Genomic DNA, 25631 nt, shown 5'->3' with positions numbered 1-25631 from the left:
TGCTTGAATGCTGCTTACGCAATCAGGCACTTACAGTAAATCAGGACTATTTCTGCTTTTACAGCCTCGAGATTTCTCCATTACAGCATCTGGACCAGTCACAGTGTAATTTCACGCTAAAGTGAAGCCAGCACAGTGCTGTCCAGGAATAGCAGGAGCTGAGAACACTTGTATATATAAAAGGACAGGTAGGCTCACAGTGTGGTACTGGCGGTTGCAGACTTCGGCCAGGTGCATCCCGGTGACGACGCCCAGCCGGGCCGCCAGCCTCTGCAGCAGCAGGCCGATGATGGTGGCTCCCAGCAGCACCCACAGGAGCTGACGGGGATGAGAACAGAGGCGACATCTGTTAAATCATCCATCTGTGCTCACTTAACCTTTTTAAAATCAGACTTCATAGATATTTGTGGAGAATCTAAAGATGATAAAGTAAGTCTAAGTCTTCTTATGTCATGCTCTTATTGAGGCTTTATTGTTATCCGTGTCAGATCAGATACTAATACCTTGATATAGGACTAGATAATATCTGGGATTGAGGTTATTTTATGACCTGCTGCAGTTCTTTTGTTGTCTTTTTGTGTCTTGAATATTACAGTAAAGAAACATTATTAAAAAACGTATTTGACAGTTTTAGCAAAATGAAATTGAACATGAATATTTTGGATTAATCATCATATCCACATTACTAATAATCATCACTTCTTATGGTTTATTTAATAGGGACAGATACTATATACATAGAGAGGCTAAAACAACTGTCCGATGCAAGTATCACAGTGTTTATAGCGCATGCAACACCTGTCCCTAATACATACATTATATTGTGAATGTACCAATATTCATTACTAAGACATTATCAGTATAAAAACACTTGGCCATTTGTCTGACTGGCAAAGAAATACTTCAAAAATGTGAACAGAATTGAACATAATTGCATTAGTCCATCTGACCACTCAACACCTCTCTTCAATCAGCTCAAGATTGTATAGTTTTGTTCTTTCTTTTTCCCCCCAATTTTACCCTTTTGGCTTTTTTGCCCAGTTTGTGGCAGAGAGGCTGACATCAAGTGGAGAGAGAGAAATGAGAATGACATGTAACGAAGGTCCCTTCTTGGACTAGAACCAGGACATTTTTTACATAAATAAACACCAAACTTGTATTTTTATTTTCAAAATGTTTGCATCAGCCTGCTTCCCTATCTTTGCCTCGTAAAAGCATTTTTCCAGCCTTACAGTGATGTACACAACTATAATACTCCAGCTGTTGTTTATTCAGGGAAACATTCTGCATCATTAACACCCTGAGTACACATTCATACAGGCTGAAAGGATTTATAATATATGATAACAACCACAGTAATTACAGTAAAATGTCAAAAAAAAAACTAATAACTAGCAGACAAGAGTGATATTTGGTGATGAAAACTATTTAAAAAAAAAAAGATAAAATAGTCAAATGAAACAAGTCTGCCAGTAAAGATATACAGCAACGTTAAAAACAATGTAGAAAAGGTTAAAAATAAAATAAAAGAGACCAAACAGATCGTATCTGACTATAATTGGCCTGCCTCTCTCTCTCTCTCTCTCTCTCTCTCTCTCTCTCTCTCTCTCTCACTCTCTCTCTCTCTCTCTCTCTCTCTCTCTCTCTCTCTCTCTCTCTCTCTCTCTCTCTCTCTCTCTCCTCTCTCTCTCTCTCTCTCTCTCTCTCTCATAAGGAGATGATTTAAGTATGCACACACACACACACTAACACATACGCCAAAACACACACACACACCCTCATTACATATTTATTTATGTCTTTGCTTGATTTATGCTCCGTACGTCATGTTTGCTTTTTAATCATATGGCAGCTTGTTTGCTTATTTTTGTAGATTACATTATCGAGGTGAGATTCCTCCTATATAAACCTTTAGGGCTTTTTCTTTTCTTTTATTCTAAATCTCACCTTCACATTTTGATTCCTCACTTTTGTTGTTGTGTCTTTTGCTGCTTTGCAAATAAATACATTCAAATACATAAAATAAACTGGATAAACAGTCACACGTAAGGCTGCTCAGTCACTCTGAATCTCTCATTTGTGACAGATTTTCTCAGTTGCTTTGGAAAAAGTTGCTGCATGAAAATCCAACTTATAATTCATTTTCTCTAAAAACATCAAATGCATTTCTTGTTGCTTTCATACAGAAGTGAAATGCATCATTACAAACATCTTCAAATGATGCAGTGATGGATTTACACTGCTCCTATAATGACTCTCAGACTAATCATCAACATAAATCCTCACATGCACAAATGTTAAAGGAGTTTGTTTCCTTTGCTGCTGTCATTAAGTGTTGCTAATGGAAGATTGTTGAGACTCTGGAAAATTGAAATTGAAATGTTTGATCCAGTGTTTACTGTACATATTTAATGTTATAAGGGATTCACTGTGAATAGGGGATACACCAAAAAGAGAAACCATTACAATGAAAAACTGACATGAATTCATCCAGTTAGCTGCAGAGGATATTTGATTTTATTACAGGGTTACAGTATCCATCAATTTTCTTTACTGCTTATTCTCTAGACTAGAGGATCACGTTGGGAGCTGGAGACAAATCTCAGCTGACACTGGGTGAGAGGCGGTACACCCTTGACAGGTCACCAGTCAATCACAGGGCTAACACATATATATAGAGACAGACAACCATTCACACCTACGGGGCAATTTAGAGTCACTAAGTAACCTAACCTGCATGTTTTAGTCTGTGGAGGAAGTCGAAGAGAAGCTGCAAACTCAGTACAGAAAGGCACCAGCCGGGCGGTGGGTTCGACCCCATACCCCTCCTGCTGTGTTTAGGACTTACAGTACATCAATCCAAATGAGAAATAAGATGAAATGTAAGTTTAGTGTCTCTTTTTGATACTGGCACAGCTCCTTTAGTCCTTTAACTGTCTGGGTTTAAACAATGACTCCTGACGTTAAGTTAAACGTCTTCAATGAATGACCACATTTTCCAGGACGAATGAAGTGTTTAGCTACTCAGTATAAACTGATGTGACAATTGCTCTTAATGTTTGCATTGTTGAGGAAAAACTGTAATTTGAGGCCAGTTGTGAGTCAAGACTGTGTTTCCTGTTTATATGCAGGCAAATAAGACCTTTGTTGAATTTTGACCTAAAGTATAAGTGACACTCTGCACTCGCCAGTCGGAGAGACAGCGGAGTCGACCGGTCCTTCAGTAAATATTATTGCAAGTATTATTTATATAACTGCATGGTGAAGAATGAAGGCAGATGACTGTATGAGGGATGCTCCGAATGCTGTCAAGTATTTGCTAAAAAAGGTTTATATTTATAATTTTTCTATTTTGATGTTTAGGCGACTGTAATGTTTTAATTAGTGTAAAATCACCTGAAAATAGCTTAGACTGAGCACTTTATATGTGCATAGGGAGCAGGTCGCTATTGATTTTATTATATCAGTTTTCCACCCAGAACAGAAACCCAATCACTGGCTCTAGAGAGGACATTTCACATTTTTTTGCAGGTTTCGTGGTCGCCATCGGTTCTCCTACGAACTTGGAAGGAGTTGGAAGGCGTATTCAGTTGTTTTCACTCATTCCTGACACTTTATATATGGGTCAATGACGTATAAGGATTTAGAACAACTCAATTGTAGAATAATAAAAACAAGCATATCTAATGCAGTAGTTCAAACATTCAGACTGTTGTGTACCTGAAGATCCATATTATAAATGTGAAATTAAGTGATTTTAGTGGGTTTTTCAAGATTAATTGGCACTGGCCATAAAAAAAGTCATGTGGTGCGACCATGATTCATCTTGAAATAAATTAATTTACTTAACACGCTTCACATCTTTTTTTTTTTTTTTTTTTTACAAGTTTTCAGTAATATAAAGTGTTTGGAAACAAAGTATTTGCATTTTTAAAAATCTTTGTAAATGATGGTCTTTTATTTATATAAGAGATTTCAAGATGAATCATGGTCGCACCAAATGACTTTTTTTAAAGGCCAGTGCCAATTAATCTTGAAAAACCCACTAAAATCACTTTCAAATTGTAATATGAATTATCAGGTACACAACATTCTGAATGTTTGAACTACTGCATTAGATATGCTTGTTTTTATTATTTAAAATTGAGTTGTTAAAAATCCTTATACGTCATTGACCCATATATTATATATATTTAATGAATCAGTTAAACAAGGAGAATGATCGTTACTTGCAGCCCTACCTTGAAGCCAGCTTTGGCACCAGACTGCAGGTCCGACTCGATGTTACCCGGGTCCAGGTAGGCTATGCTCATCAGGAACCCCGGTCCAGTGAAGGCCCACAGCTTACGGAGACTAATCCCACACTGGAGGAGAAAGAGAGAAACACAAACTCTGACACTTATAACAACATCAAACTTCATATAATGCACAACATGCTTCACTAAAAACCAGATTAGCATCACTTGTCTTGGATTTGTGGATTACCTGACCGTCCTCGTCGGGAATAGGGACCCTCTCGTCAAAGTAAGTACCAGAAACAGGATCATTGCTCTGTTTTTGGAGGAAGAACCCCTCCCTGTGTGTGCGTGGTCTCGATCACAGTTTTGTCTCCCGCCTCATCACCTGCTGAAGTTTGACACAAACATGGTGACCCTTATTAAAAAAAAACAACTACAAAAACTGAACCTCACAAGCTTTTACGTCACCCGCACAAATCCTATAATTTAGAAAATACACACAACTGTAAAAGTAAAGCTGATAATAAGACGGAACAAGTGAAAACATAAAGAAAAGGAATATAAATAAAGAGAGAAACAAAAACTGAGATCAATGAATGCAAGAGAAAATAAGAATGATAAAATAAAGTAAGATAAATAACAGATAATAAAAAATAAAATAAGTAAAAATAAGAGAGAATAGTGTGTGAGCTTCATTAAAAGTTAGAGTAAAAACTAGTTTAAATAGATTAAAAAGACAAAACAAAAGTAAAATGAAACAAGTGATATAAAGTTTAATAAAAGCTGAACTAAAACTATGTTCAAAATGAGATTAAAAGGCAGACGAAACATGAATAAAATCGATAAGAAGATAAAACTTATGATGATAATAATAAAATAACAACATTTTAAAACATCAAAACAAATATAATAAAAAAAAAGACTATAAACTATTTTTAATCAAAAGCCAGATTTTGAGTTTCACTTTTAAAAATATCAACACTTCCAGCTAGTGTGCAGTAGTCTCGATGGCTGGAGGTAAAAGCATGAATAAAGGTTTTTAAGCATCACTGAATGAAAGAAATTAATCTGATTTTGGCAACGTTCCTAATTTGATAGATAGCTGTCTGGGTGATATTGCTAAAATTTCAATTTCAACTTTATTTATATAGCACCTTAAACACAACATGGTTGATCCAAAGGTGCTTCACACAAAGAAAGAACACAATAATAAATAATGATAATACATAAATAAAAAATATGTTTAGAAAAGCTCAGATCAGAGTCAAAGATCACTCCAGTAAACCTTAATTTTTTTCAGAAAGGGTGTGAGTAATTTATCTGAGGTGAGGGTCTGATTGGATTTATAGAATATCTGTATAAACTTTAATTTCAATTAGTCACATAGTTGTTGAGATATTTGAGTCTGGGTGTGTTTGGTGGATCCTGACAAAGTTTAAAGGGAAAAGATGCTTTAAGTACTTCATAATCCCGTCTCGAGTCCTCTTACCTTGTTCTCCAGTCTGTTCTGGCTCCTGATCTGTGGGGAATACTGGGAGGCAGAGAGGAGATGTGGATGTTCTCAGCAGGGGGCTCTCTGCCTGCAAAGCAAACAGGTAATTATACTGGGATTAATGTCGCTTATATGATCACAGAGCACACAAAGCGAAATCCCATCCACACACACACAGAGAGAGAGAGAGAGAGAGAGAGAGAGAGAGAGAGAGAGAGAGAGAGAGAGAGAGAGTAGAGAGAGAGAGAGAAGAGAGAGAGATGAGAGAGAGAGAGAGAGAGAGAGAGAGAGAGAGAGAGAGAGGAGAGAGAGAGAGAGAGAGAGAGAGAGAGAGAGAGAGAGAGAACCATGAGAAAAAGGGTGCACTGAGCGAATGTTGGCACATAGTGTAAAAGCATTTTAAGTAGTAGGAACACAAGAAAGATGGTTAAGTCCATTTAACATTTAAGCTTAAGGACAATTAAACCCTAAATTAGGCTGTGAAGGTTCTCAGACTGGATTTAGCTAAAGAGACTTGAAGAAGTTTCACCTCTCGTCTAAGTCGTCCTCTCCAGTCTGCACCACGGAGAATCTCTTGTTATAGTTGTTATATTCTTAAAATACATTAATAAACATGTTAAAATGCCCTCATGTCTTCTTACTGCAATACAAATTGATTATACTTATTAAATGTGTATATGCTGCTTCTACATGCTAAACCACCAATTTATAAGAAGTCAATTTATAAGAAGTAATTCTGGGTCTGTTAGTCATCCAGTCTGATCTCAGGAAAAAACAGCTAATTTACTCAAAGACTATAACTAAGTACAATTTTGAGGTACTTTTACTTTACTTGAGTATTTCCATTTGATGCTACTTTATACTTTCTACTCCACTACATTTATCTGACAGCTTTAGTTACTTTTCAGATGAAGATTTGACACAATGGATAATATAACAAGCTTATAAATTACAACACATTGTTAAAGATGAAACCAAAAAGCAGTGTGTAGTCGGCTCACATTTCATTTCAATAAATGTTCAAATGATCCAATATTTCACCAAAAATCTAATATTAGAGAAAAGCTGAAACAGATTTTTGTATCAGAACTTTGTTTTTTCTTCTTTCCTCTCCCATTAATCATCTCAGGACCCCTCACATTTATCTGCTGTCCCTTCGAAGGGCCCTGACCCCTATGTTGGGAACCACTTAGCTAAACTAGCTACCTGTATATAAAGTATTTTAAGTACATTTAGTCTAAATGTGCTGCTAATACTTAACATAAATAGGATCTTTCATGTTATTTACTTGTAATGAACAAGGCTCTTTAATATTACTGGAGTACTTCTCTCAACTCAGAGGGGAAAAAATCCATATCACAGCAAAACCAGTAATGCTGCTGTGAGCATTTTATGGGTATTATGGTACTACAGGAAATTATACATGCTATTACACAATGATAAGGACAATATACGAACTTTGCCACGCTATAAATCCAAGTTTAAATGTTATAAATATATAAAAACATACCAGGGTTATATGAGGAAAAAGTCACATAAGGTCACACTTTAGGTAATATTTAGTAATAATAATATAGCTAACGATAGAAAGTCAGTGTAACCGTGCAGGAAGCATTCATTGAAAGTGTCTTAAAACCACCTGAGCGCAGGAAGGAGAACATGTTGAGGCAGAAAAATCTTCAAACTCTTAAAAGTTAAAGACGAAGTGAGCAGCAGGTCTGTGTGTGAGCTCCATTCCGGTAAAATGATTTACTTTTCCCTCTTTACTTCGCTTCCCTGTTTTATGTGGAGGAAGGAAACAGCAGGTGTTACAGAAAGTCCTGCTCCCAACCGAGAGGCGCACACTTGGCGGGAGCGCGCACAGGTGAAGGGAGAACAAGCAGACGCTGCAAAGATTTTTTTTTAAGGCAATGAATGTTCTGATTAAAAACGATATAATCTTCTTGAGTGATGATTAAATGATCTGAATCTTTAGTTTTTAATGTTTAGAGTCATCAGTGTTATAATTTGATTCATAGCTCTCCAGAAAGAGGTGTTATCTTATCACCTGCCCTCCTTTTTAACACCAGGTGAGTACTTGTATGAAATTCACACAGAAAAACCTTTGATTAAGTATCACGTGATTTTATCAGCACATAGTCTATTTAATCGACTTTGACACCCCACATTACATATTTCGGATTTAAAAAACTAATATTGTAACTATCTGAAATCCTAAAAAACGCAACTACATAGAACATAAAGGACTAATAAATGAAATATTAAGAGATAAAATACAACAACCTGACCATTTCAGATGAATCGCTTAAAATAAATGCTAATAAAACACTTAACTCTAGTGTAAACTCTAAAACTATAGATTCAGATCATTCATCATGATACATTAACTTGACAAAGAAGATTATATCGTTTTTTAAGCAGAACTTTGCCTTAAAAAATCAAAACAAAGTCTCATAGTTTCTCCCTGTCAGCTGTGCGCGCTCCCGCCAGGTGCAGAGCTCCGCGTAACACGTGCAGGTTGGACATCGTCCCTGCGCGTGAACCTGTTGACTCACCTGACAGGTAAGACAAGCAGGAAACAGGTCGAGGACAAACCACAAAGAACCTGTTGTTTCCACAACGTGACTCCCGGTTTCTGAGCGGATCATGAACAGGAAAGAGTGACGGATTATCAAAATAAAACAAAACGGTTGGTAAAGACATTTTTATGTTGGAAATGTATGCTGACATTTTACTCTGCCAAGGTAAAGTTTTATTTTCTGTTTAACCTCCTGTTGTTATCAGGTCAAGGAAGGACAGGAGGAAGGAAAGAAGGAAGGAAGGAAGGAAAGCAGTAAGGAGGAAAATAGGAAGGAAGTAGGAGAGAAGGAATGGAGGAAGGAAGAAGGAAGGAAAGGAAAGGAGTAAGGAGGGAGGGAGGGAGGGAGGGAGGAAAGAGGAAGGGAGGGAGGAACGAAGGAAGGGGGGAGGGAAGGAGGGAAGGAAGGAAGGAAGGAGGAAGGAAGGAAGGAAGGAAGGAAGGAAGGAAGGAAGGAAAGGAGTAAGGAGGAGGGAGGGAGGGAGGAAAGGAGGAAGGGAGGGAGAAGGAAGGAAGGAAGGAGGGAAGGAAAGGAGTAACGAGGGAGGAGGGAGGAAAGAGGAAGGAAGGAAGGAGAGGAAGAAGGGAGGAAGGAAAGGAGGAAGGGAGGAATGAATGAAGGAAGGAAGGAAGGAAAGGAGTAAGGAGGGAGGGAGGGACGAAAGGAGAAGGAAGGAAGGAAGGAAAGGAGTAAGGAGGGAGGAAGGAAGGAAGGAAAGGAGTAAGGAAGGAAAGGAGTAAGGAGGGAGGGAGGGAGGGAGGGAGGGAGGGAGGAGGGAAAGAGGAAGGAGTAAGGAGAGAAGGAAGGGAGGAAGGAAGGATGGAAAGGAGGAAGGAAGGAAGCGAGGAAAGATGGAAGGAAGTAAGGAAAGAAGTATGGAAGGAGGAGGGAGCAAAGAAAGAGGGGAGGAGGGGAAGAACGAATGAAAAATTAAAGAAAGAGGGAGGAAGGAAGGAAAGAAGGAACAGTCAAAGGGAGATGGGGTCAATTTGACCCGCGAGGACAACAGGAGGGTTAGATATATAATTTCCTATTGTCCTTTCAAAATAAAGGCCTTAGCAAAGAGCATTGGTTGTTTCAAAATAAAACCTGCAGGTATTCGTCGCCCTCTAGCAGCAGAGAGAAGCATGGTTCATTTTTTTGTCCCACTAAGAAATAAAATGGTCCAATGTAAAGAAAAGCAGAGGAGCACGAGCCGCCACTGGGTGGAGACAAATGCTGATTTATAACCAAGAAGAGCTTTTGTACTGGTGGTGGGATTTATTTATTTATTTTGGAGGGTGAGCAGCCTTTTACCTTCTTCTCCTCTTGGATTTATATTTATTTTAATTCTCCACATGTGAAATTAATGTGTAAGAACAATGAATTGATTAACAAAAAAGTCGTATTAGGAGTATTTTCCAACTAATTGATTTAATTGATTGTTCATTGCAGCTCTAATCGAGTGCAGCAAGATAGAAAATACATGTTTCAGTTCTTCAGAGCCTCTCTAGCTTTGCACATCTTAAGCCTGATCAGGTCTAATCAGACACAAAACTGATCAACACCTTTATTGATATGTGATCTATAATGTTATACTTATATTTAATGAGTTGATGCATATGTTTTGTATGTAAAATCAAACTTGGGACTATCGCAGTTAGAAAAAAGTACAATATTTCAATCTGGAGTGTGGAGTAAATAGTAGAAGTATCAAGTAGCATAAATAGGATAAACAAGAACCTCCCAGGTCAAATTGACCCCGTCTGTTTGACTGTTCCTTCTTTCCTCCCTTCCTTCCTTCCATCTGTCCTTCCTCCCTCCCTCCTTCCTTCTTTCCTTCCTCCATCCCCCTTTCTTCCTTCCTTCTGTCCTTCCTTCCTTCCTTCCTTCGTTCTTTCCTTCCTCCCTTCCTTCTTTCCTCCCTCCCTCCTTCTCTCTTTCTTTCCTCCCCATTACCTTCCTTCTTTCCTCTGTCCTTCTTTACTTCCTTCCTCCCTTCCTCTTTTCCTTTCTCCCTCCCTCCCTCCTTCCTTCTTTCCTCACTCCCTCCTACCTACCTTCCTTCTGTCCTTCCTTCCTTCCTTCATTCTTTCCTTCCTCCATTCCTTATTTCCTCCCTCCCTCCTCTCTTTCTTTCCTCCCCATTACCTTCCTCCCTTCCTCTTTTCCTTTCTCCCTCCCTTCCTCCTTCTTTCTTTCCTCCCTCCCTTCCAACCTACCTTCCTTCTTTCCTCCCTCCCTTCCAACCTACCTTCCTTCCTTCCTTTCCTCCCTTTCTTCCTCACTTCCTTCCTTCCTTCCTTTCCTCCCTTTCTTCCTCCCTTCCTTCCTTCCTTCCTTCTTCCTCCCTTCCCTCCTTCCTTCCTCCCTCCTTTCCTTCTTCCTCCCTTCCTTCCTTGACTCGAGGACAACAGGAGGGTTAACTACACAATAAATGTAACTTTAATCTGTTACAGTTACTGATGAAAATGTTGATGATTACAAAGGAGGTTACATCTGAAGTCAGTAATATTTAACATGTTGACATATATTGCTGTTTTTAAATCTTTGAAATCAATATTTTTATTATATTTTGTAAATAAATCATGATGTGGGCTTATTTGGAGCTTATTTGGAAAAGTCTGGCATGGACTTAATTGGTACTGTGACACCATTTAAGCCCATGCCAGACGCCGACTTTATTTTTATCAAATATCTTTATATTATATTCCAAAATCTACATGAACTAATTAATACGTTTTCAAATGAGAGATAAATCTTGCTTTATAAGAAATGATCTCTCTTATAAATCACTTCACTACATTTACCCTAACAGTTGAAAACATTGGTTAGAAAATTAGTAATCAAATAGTAATAAGTTACATTATTTTGATTGAGTAATTGAAATAGTTACATTACTTATCACATTTTAAATAGGATAACTAGTAATCTGTAATCTATTACATTTCCAAAATAACCTTCCCAACCCTGAAAGTCAAGAAGTTGTGACGTGTAGCACAACAAGCTGGAGATGCTCAGTGATGTCGGCCTCACACAGAACTACTCTCCGAAGGAAATGAAAGAATATGATCGCTGTTATTAGTCTTTGGAGTCATTTCTAAACAAACTACAGTCACTATAATCTTTGTGGTGAAGGAACAAGACACCCAGAGGAGCGATGTGGCTGACTGATATATCAGACTCTGGATGCACACACAACACTTGTAAACAAGATCAGTTCATTGTTGTTTTTTGATTCTGAATGTTTGATCTGTTGTTGACAGGCCAGCCAAATCCTTTAAGACCAAATCACTTCCACATTGACGCAGTCTACGTTCATCTGTCGACTGTGATGGACTCAAACATCTCTGCTCTCACTGTCAGAGTAAAAAGTGTTCAGATCTGCGTTCACTCTGCTGTAATGGTGGCAATCAACCGCTGGATTCATCCATACCAATGAGGGCCAATCTGTGGACCAGACCGTCACATAGGTGATTATCTATGGCGCCAAATAAGTGGGACATTTTCTTATCAACAGGTGTGCTTGTTTACAGCTCTTGGAAACACGTGTATGTTCTCTTTTCTCAACATTTTTCACCACTTATTTGGATATGTGTTCATCTGTTCGAAAGCATTATTGTTCAGTCAGTTTTCGCAAGACAGCCACCAAAGTCTCATGTGCTATTATGCCACCAAACGCCATCACATGGTGCCGTGACTCCTACTGTTATGGAGATTTTGTTTGTCAGTGGTTAACTTCATCAGTGGGGAAAGTCCCGAGGAGTCCAGGATGTCTTACACTGAAAATGTTTATTGAAGCTTGGCCGAGGAGAATCCAAGTAATATCAATACACCCGTCTGATGCATGCACGATTCTTAGGAAACTGTCCTCAAGATCGTCTTTAACCTTTCACAGATAGTATCATGAATACTCTACGCCCATAAATGATCAAACTAAATGCATCTACAGTAGTGGTCTCCAGCTGAAGCTTGTCAACGAGTTTGATAACAAGTTAATTATTAGAATCAGGTTGTTAGAGTGGAGAGATACCTAAAACATGCAGGGTAGTAGCTCTATAGGAGCAGGGTTGAAGACCACTGATCTACAGTAATGGAGTTAGCCTTTTGGTTCGTTATTCTACAAAGAGGGAAACACAGTTAGGGAGTCAGACAGTCATATCCTCTGACCTTTGGTGCCAAAGTGACTCCCGCTCTCCCCAAAACACTGCAGACAGTTGCCTTCACCGTCTCAAGGAGAGAAACAGTGTGTCTCTCTGCCAAGATGATCGTGCAGCCTTTTACTGTGACCTCAAGGACCATGCTTGACCCTTAATTCTAACACCTACTTTCCCTTTTTTGTGTGAAGGACTGGGGCGACTTTGTCTGGGCTGGAAGAACCATCGTGCCGACTGATTTTAGTCTGAATTCAAATCTAAAGTTCTTGGAGAGGAGGTTGAAATTCTTTTGGGGGCGCTTTGATCTAAAACTGGTCTCACCAACATGGGAGGAACCAGTGAGGGAAATAAGTATTGAACGTGTCAGCATAGTTTCCAGTAAATATATTTTCAATGAGGCTTTTTACATGAAATTTTCATCAGACTTTGGAATTAACTCAAGAAATCCACACGTATAAAGAAATAAGAACATTAAAGTCCATAGACAATGTTGATAATAATTTGCACAGATAGGAGGTAAAATTACTTTCTAACTACTCATGGATTTCAGCTGGTTCCTTTTCTTGGTGTACTGTATTGGCTTTTTTTTCTTAGTGTGTTCAATACTTTAATCCCCGTTTCATTCCACTTTATTACACATAACTTTATTTATGGACTTTAATGTTTTTATGTCTTTATATGTGTGGATTTCTTGAGTTAATACCAAAGTCTGGTGAAAATTGCATGTAAATATCCTCATTGGAAATATATTTACCGATAAAAATGTTGATGCGTTCAATACTTATTTCCCCCACTGTCAGAGCCTTGATACCGTCTATTTTAAAATTAACTATTATGGCACAAAATGTAAGTCAGATACATGATATTTTGTGCCTTAATTCTCTCAATGAAAAGTTGAACTACTACAAAGTGTGTGAAAAAGACGGATTCAGTAGTAAACTTCTAAGTCAAGGAGACGATCTGACGAATGTATTCATAACACCGGGGATAGTCTCATTGTGATGTAATAATCTTTGTACTGTCCCTTACGTTCAGGCTTTGAAATAATACTGTATATTGAAATGGAGATAATATCTCTATATTCAGTGGATTTATATTTTTTCTATCTGATTGTCAGTTTATCTTTTCTGACCTACTTCTCTGTATAAGAGGGGGCAAGTGGGGGTTATGGCACCAATGTTTTAATGTTGTTTGGTGGCAGAATATTCAGCTCTGTTGTGCAAATGAATCTAAAATCACTGTCAGAGCTATAAGAACTGTAAATTATTGCCTATTAATGTGCAGATTATTGTCTGGATTACTCCTGTTAACTGGTGAGGCTATAAAAAAAGTCCATTACAGTCTTTAAATGACTTGTTATGTCCAACTGACGGCCCTTAATCCAAAATATATTCAGATAAAAATGATATAAAACAAAGAAAAGCAGGAGATAAAGTTGCAGCTTTTTGCATCTGCTTACAAATTATTTCATTTTACTTAATGGAGCGTTTCAGACAGATTGAACAGGTTAATAATAAAAGGAAGAAAAAAAACTATTGAAAATAACAAATGTCCCATTTTATTATCCCTAAAACAAACATACCTCACGACATTTTCACACCAGAAAAAACAACGACACACCCGACCAAACCGTGCATGCTTCGAGCTACAGATGAGTTAAAGAAGAGACTGAGTGAGACTGAGTAGTCAGAGATCATTTGATCCCCATTTTTAATCCAATAGTTTACTTATTATCAAATCTGAATCAGCACACAGCAGCAACAATCTGTATTTTAGCTGAAATAGCTGTAACACACTGCCATTTGTCGTTGTTGACAAAAAGTTGGTGCAATGAAATCAGATGTTTTTAAAGTGTTTATTTTGGCAAGCACCATTCGAAATAGAGCAAATTTGTCATGTGCTTATGTTATGTGATGAAGAATAAAATTATATACCCATGCAAAATTCCCTGTGAAATGTACATACGTATCTTTATTGCAGAAAGGTTAAGTGTCACTGAAATCTCATTGATTTCCTTTTCTTCTTTTTTTTGTCGTTTTTTTTGTGTTTTCTTGTATTGTAACTTATTATTCTGTTGTTGTCGTCGCCTCCGTTTCTCCTTCATGTTTGTTTGTTTCAGTTTTCGGTCTTATTACCCAGCATTGGTTAGCTTTTGTAGAAATTTTTAAGATCATTATACATAGTTTGTCTGGAAATGCTTGGCATGTATGGAGTTACATGATTTCCTCTAAAATCATACATCCGTACAAAAAATCAAAGTGAGTAAAAAAGAAAACGGAACAAAAAAAAGAAAGAAAAAAAGAGATACAAATCAAACCGAGAGGATCAAATCAAAGAGAAATGTCTCTGTGCATCCTGATATTGAACTGGAAAAAACGTCTCAACGTCTCGGATTACGTTATAAAGCCTGTTTACATCCCCCCCCCCCACCAAACCCCAACACCCCTCCCCTCTCCCCGCTCTCCCTCCCCTCTCCCTCACAGTTCATGTTTGATGTCTTTTAATGCTTTATTCGTCCTTATTTTCATCAGTTCCTTTAATTATTGAAAAGGAGCATCTGGCTTCCTTTTGTTGTACGAAACAAGAGGAAAAATCCTCAAGTGTGTGCTGTCTGTTGATGCTCCGGGCATCACTCAGCTCCTCTCAGGGCTCCTGTTGCCAACGCGAGTCTTTAGTTTTTTTAATATCACGTCCGTTAAGTCCCTCTCTCCGCTCATTTACATCTGGACACAAAAGATGAGGTTTTTTTAAAATCACATGCCGAGTCCGACTCATACGGTGGTGACCCTCATCACCACCTCCCGGTTGGCGGCGGCGCTGATCCGCGGGTCGTTGGGCCTCAGTTGGCTCAGGATGTGCAAGATGGTGTATCCACAGTGGTGGTTCAGAATAGTTCTTAGCCTCCTGCTCTGTCGGCCGGCGCTGCTGCTGGCGAGGCCGTGGGGGTTACTGCGAGAGCCTCGAGCCCCGGACTTGCTCGAACTCAACGGGTCGCCCAAGTCCTTTGATTTCTCATAGTTCAGTACTTTCCACTGCTGATTGACAGCCTGCCATCGTTTGAAGATTCGATACACTGATGAGCCCTCGTGGATGATGAGGCCTGGGCAGAGAGACGGAGACGAAGAAGGAGAAGAAGAAAAAGGGTGAAGGACAGTGCATGAAAAACCAATGAATTCCCACTGCTTTACATCAAATATTATGCTAAAGAGGGCCCGCGAGCTGCAATCTGCATCATAGGTAGGAACTTTCCATCTCGCCTGTGGATGAGAAAAGACAGTTGGCAATAATCGCGGTGCAGATATCTGATGCCATCTGTTCTCGGCGTTGTCTTACACAGACAACTCACTATCACACGAGAACAGTCGACCAGGTTGCTCCTAGAAAAACAGTCTCTGGTACTCTGCAACATCATCACAATGTGCTTGGCTTTTAGTTTAGTTGTCATCTCCTACCTATGCACCATCTGCTTATTTAGTTTGGTTGGTGTGTAATTTCGTTATGACCTTAACCACTAACAGAATGTGAGCTGAATATTAGTTTGTCATGCATAATGCAACCTATGTTTATTAATATTTTTGTTGTTGCAGAGTACATCCTGTTTTCTTTGCTTGTCCCCCGTTGTTGCATAATGCATCCATCTGTGCTCAGTCAACTAAGCCTTTCTAACTATATATTTTCATGTAATACTCTATTTTACAATTTATCTATTACTGCTGCTGCTCAAAAAACATATTTATAATCCTGCTGCATGTGGTGTGGATCTTTTTTTTTTTTGCACGTCAGCCTTCCATTGTCCCCTTTACCTATGCAGACGATATCCATGAAGCCGTACATGCCGTAGCAGATTTGGAAGAGCAGGTCCTGACGTTGCCACTTGGCCGAGGGGCTGAGGGAGGACCAGATGAGCCAAGAGATGCTGGCGATGAGGAACAGGGAACCCAGGATAATGGCGGCTATCTGCACCTTCTCTATCACCGTCAGAGAGATGGCCTGCCACTGGAGAGGAGACAGAATATACATCAGTGGTGGAAAAATAACTCAAACCCTTTATTTAAACACAAATATACCATTATAAGGAGCGTGCATGTGTGTATGTGTTTTTAATCAGGTTTCCATTCATTTATGCTACACCGTCTTACATGTACTTTGATGCTGTTTTTGTTCTTTTAACCTGCTCGGGGACTGCAGAAGATTAATTATTGTTAATTAAATGTGTTTTCTTCCTATAAATAAACAAAAAATATAAATAAATAAAACAAGAAAAAGTCCCGCATTCAAAATCCCACTGAAGTATAAATAAAGAAGCATTTTCAGCAAAAATGTGCTCACAGTATCATAAGAAAAAGTACTTGTTCTGAAGATTTTTGACCCTGTGTGAATGATGAAACATTTGATAATATAGATGTATCAATTTGTAGGCAGCACGTTACTGTAGCTGGTTGAGGTGGAGCTAGTTAATCCATCATCTGCTGCTCTTCCTGAGGTTTCTCCCATTTTCCCCCATTAAAAGGCTTTCTAGGGAGTTTTTCTTTGTCTGAATCAACAGTCTAAGGAAAGAGGAAGTTGTATTTCTGTGCAGATTGTAAAACCCCCCGAGGCCTGTTTGTGATTTGTAATATTGGGCTATAAATAAAAAATGAACTGACCTAACCTAATGGGAGAGAAAAGAAGAAAAAACAAAGATCTGCTCTACAAATTTGTTTGTTTTTTTAACTTTCCTCTAATCTTTTTCTTTTTTTGGGAAAGAATTCGATAATTTCACCTCTTTAGGACTCAAACAGTTCGATGATTTCACCTCTTTAGGACTCAAACACTTCGATAATTTCACCTCTTTAGGACTCAAACACTTCGATGATTTCACCTCTTTAGGACTCAAACACTTCGATGATTTCACCTCTTTAGGACTCAAACAGTTCTTTAGATGAAACCATCTGAGAAGTTTAGACATCTGTAACGTCCCAAAAACACTGCTTTTGTTTACATGGGTGAGAGTCACATGTTTCATTTTTGATACTGTATTGTATTTTGAAAGATTATCATCATGAATTTCTTATAATTGAGAAGTATAGAAACTTTCAGATGAATGTTGTACAGTAAAAAGTATATTTCTGTCTCAAATGTAAGTGGAGCTTAAGTATAAAAGTAGCATATAATTAAAAAACCAAAATAACGTGCAAGTATCTCAAATTATACTTAAGTACAGTACTCACTCAGGTAATTGTACTTGGTTACTTTCCAGCACTCATCTATATCATAATTAAGCGTTACGTAATTTAATTAAGAAATAAATGTAACTGTAATCTGTTACAGTTACTGATAAAAATGTTGATGATTACAAAGGAGGTTACATCTGAAGTCAGACCTTTTGACCTTTTTTTCCTCATTTTCTAATATTTAACATGTTACTGAATACATATATTGCTGTTTTTAATTCTTTGAAAACAATATATTTTTATATTTTGGAAATAAATCATGACGTGGACCTTATTTGGAGCACAAATGGGCTTAAATGGTGTCACAGTACCAATTAAACCCACTTTATTCATCAAATATCTTCATTTTATATTCCAAAATCTACATGAACTAATAAATACATTTTCAAATGAGAGATAAATGTTGCTTTATAAGAAATGATCTCCCTTATAAATCATGTCAGTATCCATGAAAAACAGCTGAACTTAGATTTTGGTGCTTAATGGGAACATTTACCCTAACAGCTGAAAACATTGGTTAGAAAATTAAGTAATCAAAAAGTAATTGATGAAGTAATTGAAATAGTTAACATTATTTTAATGTAATAAGTAGGGTAACTAGTAATCTGTAACCTTCCCAACCCTGATCATAACTAACAAATCTACATATATGAGTAGTATGTTACCTAGAGTTAAATATTATGACATAATTACATAAAACAACAATACAATGTTCTGTAAACAACACAAATGTATCAGCACAACAACAACATGTTCATTTTCTGAGTAGTAGATGATGTACTTTATACTAGCACACCAACAAATGTCAAACACAACACACAGACAGCCTCTTCTCAATAGGTTTTAGATCTATTGGCTGCCTCTGAAAAGGAGGGCAGACGGACGGTGACGCAGAGGGAAAATGTGTCAGCACAATATGGCAAACAGTCCTCACACCACAGCGACGGCCCGAGATTTGTTCTAGCAAAGAGCGCCAGGTCTGGTGCCTGAGTGCTGACTGCGGCAGCGTTTAAAAAAAAAATAAAAAAAATGTTGTATAGTATGTTATGAAATGTCTTTTTCTCCATATGATAAGATTTCCCTGCTCCTGATTCACTCATGAATTTGAAAGAGTGACACCCATCAGTGAGTAACAGCGCTCGCATGTTGAGAAGTTTACATATTCGCACTCAATCACCATCTTTTTTGACGTGATTGGTCATCAGAAAGAGCGTCGGACGTGTTTTGTTAAAGCAATCGATCAGGAGACTTCTTTTTTTTTTCACACCGCTGAGCCAAAACCAAAACTGTGCTGTGCTGTGCTGTGCTGTGCTGTGCTGTGCTGTGCTGTGCTGTGCTGTGCTGTGCTGTGCTGTGCTGTGCTGTGAGTTGAGTCCCATGTGCCCTGTGAGTCAGATTCATGGAGATGGGCACAGTATCAATGCTGCAGCAGTGATGATCCAAGAGAGAGGGGAGAGTGTGAAGCCTTGTTTTCCAAAAGAGTTTTCTCTCTTCTTTCTGTGGTAAAATCTGTAACCCCACAGACCAGTGGGTGTTTCTGTATGTGTGTTTGTGTGTGTGTTGGTATGTCTATCTTTATGAGGACCGATTTGAGTTTTAAGGCTTCACTTTGTAGGTCTGCTCAACCATTATATATATCTGGTCAAAACTAAATCTATTTAACCCATTTCACTTTGTGGGCAATCTTTACCACTTGTATGAGGTATGTAATGAACAAAAAGACCATCGGATTGTGTTGTGGTTGCTATAGTTACAGGTCGTGCTAGTGTATAAACGAAGAATAACACAAATCACTGCTGACATAAGAGATCCTGCTGGAGTGTTTTTGGAGTTGAGTTTCATTGTTTTTATCTTGTACTCGAACAGGATGAGTCTCTAACATTTTCTTTTAGAAGGTTTTGAACAACAGAGGTCTGAATGACATCTGTAGAGGACTGTAAATCATAACATTTAGGGTCAATGAGAAACAAAATCCATATTTTATGTTGTCATGGACTCAAAGAGGTAGGAAAAGCAAAAAATATATGATTTTTTAAAAATAACACTTTCTTGGTGTGACCTACAAAGGGTTAAAGGACTGTTTGAGGATTAAGACTTGATTTTCTATGTAAGAATTAACTTTAGTTTCACTTAACGGTAAGCTTAGGGTTGGCTTAGGCTTTTAGTTGGTCATGGTTAAGGTGAGGGGCTAGAGCAGGGGTGTCAAACTCATTTTAGTTCAGGGGCCACAAACAGCCCAATTTGGTCTCCTAGTGAGCCGGACCAGTAAAACCATTACATAATATCTATAAATAATATGTAATATACATTATAACTTTACTACAATAAAACATCTATTTAACAATTACGATGAACATGTCTCCGTTTTTTTCAGATTATTTTGCACAATGTTTAATATGTAAATGGTTTAAATATTTTTCTATTTTCCAATTCAATCTATTCACATATTAATATTTCCTTTTTATTTAGTCCTCTATGAGAATAAACTATCTCACTAACTAGCTTTGGGTTGTGGACTATTGGTCAGGACTTAAGAAACATTTGAGGACGTCACCTTGTGCTTTGGTAAACAGTTACTGTGCAGACATTTCTGACACATTTTCTGACATTGCAAAGACTAAATGACGAATCGATTAATCGAGAAAAGGGTCCTAAGGGAGGATTATGTCGAGGATTCAAGGATCCTTGACCTTTCGTTAATGCATGAAAGCATGAATGAATGCATTATGTCAATGAGGGTCCTCACAAGTATAGAAGTACAAACATATTAATGTGTTTTAGCAGGTATTACTCATATTTAGGGGACATAAATCTGCTTATATACACTGTCACATTTTGGGTACTCGCCTCCACAAAAAGCAGCTTAAACGTCCTCATGACATAAATCAGTACGTTTTTGGGTGAGAGTTAGAGAGTTAAGGTTCGATAAGTGTCGAGGAAATTCATGTAAGTCAATGAAACGTCCTTTGAAGTGATGGAAACATGACTGTGTGTGTGTGTGTGTGTGTGTGTGTGTGTGTGTGTGTGTGTGTGTGTCTTTCTATCTTTAGGAGGACCAGTGTCACTTGATAACCAGCGCTGTGGGGACATTTTGGTCCTCACAACTTCAAACGGCAATTTGAGGGTCAATACTTGCTTTTAAGGTTAAGGTTAGTATTGGGTTTAGGTGCAGTTTTGGGTAAATGTTGGGTTAAGGCATTTAGTTGTGATGGTTAAGGTTTAGGTAGGACGCTAGACAATGCATTAAGTTAATGAGTGTCCTCTAAAGGATATAAAGACAAACATGTGTGTGATGAGTGGTATGTCATAGACTACTTTGGGGACAAGTCAACTGGGGACAAAAGCCATGCCCCCAATTTGGAAATCAAAGATTTTTGGGTCAGTGGTTACAGTTAGGGTTTGGATAAGTCTCCAGGGAATGAATGTAAGTCAATGTAATGTCCCCAAAAGTGACCACGATCTGATATATGTGCGTGTGTGTGTGTGTGTGTGTGTGTGTGTGTGTGTGTGATGTTACCTGCAGAGGGTTTTTGGTGCTGATGGCGAGGACCTGGTACTTGAAGTAGCAGAGCTCACAGCTCCAGGAGCCCCTCTCGCTGATCCAGCGGATGAGGCAGGGCTGATGGGTGCAGCGCACAGAGCCGTCACAGCGGCAGGGGCTCAACAGCTCACCCTGCAGGACGAGACAAGGAAACACAGCAACATTCATTATTTAAATGTATTTTTTAAATGTATTTATATTCATGTATGTGGTCTTAAATGTAAGATAATTCATTATTGATACTTCTTTAAATTAACTAAGAGATATTTTAAAGCAAGATCCTTGAATTGATACTTTCTCCTTATACTCCAAAACACTATCACCCCAAAATGATGTATTAAACTGGTACAACTCCACTTGAGGAATAGAAACATTTTGGGGAAATAGGATGATTCATTTTCTAGGTGGGGGGAGAGTTAGATGAGAAGATCAATACCACTCTCCTATTAGAGAGCAGTATTGATTTTATCACCTCATTCTTCGCCAGAAAAGGGAATTAGCGTAGTTTGCAAAATGTCAGACTATTCCTTTAATACATTAACAACTAAAAGAGGCAAAACATAAGGAACATGAGATGATATAAACACATTTAACCCAAAAATAATACGATGATGTGTCAGTTTAATATTACAACCGCTCTCCTAATGTTTTAACCAAGAGCTACTAAACATTATGCTCTCATTTTACACATACAGAATTTGGTTAAAGGGATATAAACAAAGCTTTTACTGTCTTTAAGCGTTACAGTTCAGTTAACTGAGGAAGAACAGACGATGAAGTGACGATATCAGACACAGGAAACATGTTTCTACTCACGACACAGATCAGTGTAACCTGTGATGCTGATCTTGCATCATATACGACACATTTAATTTCACTGCTTTCTGTCATGATGCAGAATAAAGCAGCGAGATCGGTGGGAAACCGAGGCGCTCTTTGTGAGAGATAAATAATCAATCATGAATAAGATCTGCACAGAGGCGTCGTGCCCATTCAGCTTGAGGCCCATGCAAATCGCGGCTGTGTTAACCGCAGTGTGTGAGGTATGAATAACACAGTGTTTTTCAGTCGTGGTCTTGGGGCAACCCTGCCCTGCATGATTCAGATGTTTACCTCTTCCAGCACCTGATTCAAAGGATCAGCTCGTCATCGAGCTCCACAGAAACCCGATAACGAGTCATTCAATTGAGTCAGATGTGATGGAGCAGAGAAACATCTAAAACATGCAGCGCAGGACTGAAAAACACTGAAGTAAACAATCTCAGCTCACACATAAAAAAAAAAAAAAAGGCTTGAATGAATTTGTAAGATTACTTAGAGCTTCAGAATCTCACTTTATTAACCCTTACTGTTCATATTTAGTCTCTACACCAATTCACATTCATAAATACCCAGTCAGTCATTAATAAATGTTTGATTAATCCTTAAAGAGTGTATTCTATTTATTATTAGAAAAAAGACATTTACAATCACTATTTTATGGTCCAGAAGGACATTTTTATAGAATATGAAGAATTTAACATGTTTGAATGCAACATTTGGACATTTTTATACTCAAAAATATGTATCAGCTGCATAGAAATTAACAAAAATATGCATTTTATTTCCATTTTTGTATATTTGAGGTCACATTAGAGAAAAGTCCACCTAGAGGAAATGTGTATTTGGTGTTTTTACATCTTTAAAATGTAAAAAACAGGTCAAACTTGACTCTGACCAGTATGTAAAAGGTTAAAGTGAATTGAACTTGAATCCATAAGTAATTAAAATGAGTGTCAGCTTGTTGTTCTTTGCTGTTATTAGAAGCTAAATGATTATTTCTGGTTGAAACAAATTAGCAGCACTGAAATGTTTCCTTTACAAAGTCGGCAGCTCAACACAGTCAGTAAGAAAACAGCAGCTGTGTGTTTTTGAGCTTTAAATAATCAACAGTGCTGTGAACTAACCAGCTAATGTCACCCCCGAGTTTAAAAGCCTTTTCTTGTTTTCACATTTTCTTATTAAATATTGCCGTTAAACGCAACGTAGAGTTAATAAATGTCATTCAATTATAGTTCTAGATAGTAACTGGGGGCGGTTTATTTATTTATATATAAGATAATTACTGGTAACAACTTGGCTTTCATACAAACATAAAGATATATATTGTGAAACTGTTCTTCCTCATAAAATTGATATTGTATTTCTCAAAACTGACATATTATTTTACTACTAGTGGTGGTTTGTAATGAGACAATAAAGCCCCGCTACTGAAAGGTGAATGTTTTCCTCTCCGTTGAGGTTTCTTGTTTTTAATTCTGTGATTTAATGTTTATTGTTTGATATTTTATTTTTATGTAAAGCACATTGAGTTGCCCCTGTGAATGAAATCTGCTATATAAATAAAGCTTTCCTTGCTTTACATATGAGGAAAAAGCATATTTATGATTCACTTGATCTCTTTTATACACAACGGAGCTCACAAGCGGTAAGAGTGACAAATGAAAGACTCTAGCCTGCTATCCATAAAAATAATAAAAAAGTCAAAATACCCGCCCCCCCCCCCCCCCCCCCCCCCCCCTCCTCTGAAGTCTGTTGGCATGTTCGCCACATTCAGGCTGTCACCATCATTCAGTGTCAAACATCCATTTTGTCAGAAGGCTTAAAATCTTAAAAATTTAGACGGCACGTTTTGCATCAAGCCTCATTTCACTGAATGAAAAGCACAAAAAAAACAACAACACAACGTCTGCATCGTCAAAGCTGAATGAAAAGCTTTTAAAACAACAGTGGTTTTTTTTTTTTTTTTTGTGAGGGGGGTAAAAAAACTATCAGTATGAATCATTAGTAAATCAATGAGTGGTCACAGCTTGACACGAGGCCCAGTTGGCGAAGGGGGAATGTTTGCACTCTGCAGCACCAGCAGGGAGCGAGGCGGCTTCAAGGACAGCCAGGTGAAGGAGAGAGAAAGAGAAAGAGCTACTGAGGCGCGAATGAACTCAGTCAACCTCATAAAAAAAAAATACAACTACTCTGCTTACACAAACAAATCTCAAAGACATCAAAGATACACGTCGGCTGCTCGTAGGTGGAAGGGTTCACTTGGGCGGCGTTACAGGATTTGGCCGGAGATTTTCTGTATTTTTCATGGTGTCGATAAATCTCACGAGCAGAGCCAAACAAACAATGAACTCATCCCACATACAAGTACTGTGTGTGTGTGTGTGTGTGTGTGTGTGTGTGTGTGTGTGTGTGTGTCTCCAAAGCCAGATATATCTCATTCCTCTGTGCTGTAGAGCTCTGTTATTGTCCAAAAAAATATATTAAAAACACATCAATGAGCCACACTGCTGCTCTGGATCTTCATTATAAAGATTACAGTGACATTAGTTTGTTTAGAAATGGCTCGGAAGAAATAACAGATCACGTTTTCAGTCTCTGGAGAGTAGTTCTGTGTAAGGAACACACACACACACACACACACACACACACACACACACACACACACACACACACACATACACACACACACACACACACACACACACACACACACAAACACACACACTGTTGAGAGACATATCACAACCTCATTACTCTATACAGAAGTTAACGCTGTAACGCTGTAAAGTGAATCATTTTTAACACATGAGTTTTAGAGACCTCTACATCATCAGTGTGATTTTCCCCCCCCTTATAAACCTGATGTGATATGGGTCAGTAATAAATAAGGGTTGGCAAATGAGAAATTCAAAAATATGTCAAAAAAATTGTCTTAAAAGCAGCATCAGGTTTGTTAAAATTGACATTTTGTAGTTTTTGGTTTTTTATCATGTGAAATGACATTTGCACAATTTTTAACCAAAAGTAAGACTGAATGCTCCTGAAAATGTCAAATGGTGTTACCACAAAAGAATGATAAATAAATATCCACCTACAGTGTATTTAAGTGGACTTATACTAATAATAACTTCATTTAAAAACATGTAAATGGTTCCTGATCTCCATGGTAACCCAGATTAAATGTAATATTTAGAACAATTGTATTCCATTACCTTTATTTAATATAAAAGTTATAATGTAAGATCATGCCAAACTAGTTGATATGGTGTTTTATTGAGAATTTAGTGTTTTTAAGCAAGTTGAATTATTTGGTACAAAGTTTTTATGGTTACACCACTTAGACAGTTTTGCCATAATCCTCTAATATATTCTCTCAAAATGGATTAAAAGCAGAATTTTTATGCTGGGTCCACATAAGGATAGTTATTCATATGTTTATTTTCACATTTTAACCCCTTTAAATTTGACTAAACCACATGGACATAAAGAAACGTCACTGACCCAAATACCATCAAATACATGCAGTGCACAGATAAACCAATGCACTGTTGAATTACTAAACATTTTGTTGTTTATTTCACAGTAAATTGGTGTTGAAACGTATGTATCA

At 37.9% G+C, this 25631-nt stretch overlaps 1 protein-coding gene across 1 annotated transcript in view; it reads right to left on the bottom strand.

Moving 5' to 3' along the window:
• Positions 1 to 15216: 15216 nt before the first annotated feature.
• The window catches only part of marchf9 (membrane-associated ring finger (C3HC4) 9), a 19069-nt gene continuing 8654 nt past the window's right edge, over positions 15217 to 25631 (bottom strand). The window contains exons 3-5 of the mRNA XM_062427980.1: positions 21176 to 21331; positions 16249 to 16441; positions 15217 to 15545 (exon numbers count right to left, since the gene is read on the bottom strand). Coding sequence (XP_062283964.1) covers positions 15217 to 15545; positions 16249 to 16441; positions 21176 to 21331 — 678 coding nt within the window. The remainder of the gene's footprint in view (positions 15546 to 16248; positions 16442 to 21175; positions 21332 to 25631) is intronic.

This window comes from Scomber scombrus, chromosome 10 (assembly GCF_963691925.1).
Source record: "Scomber scombrus chromosome 10, fScoSco1.1, whole genome shotgun sequence".
NCBI lineage: Eukaryota > Metazoa > Chordata > Actinopteri > Scombriformes > Scombridae > Scomber > Scomber scombrus.
Note: the sequence above shows the minus strand (reverse complement) of the source record. Positions and strands in the feature narration are given on the sequence as shown.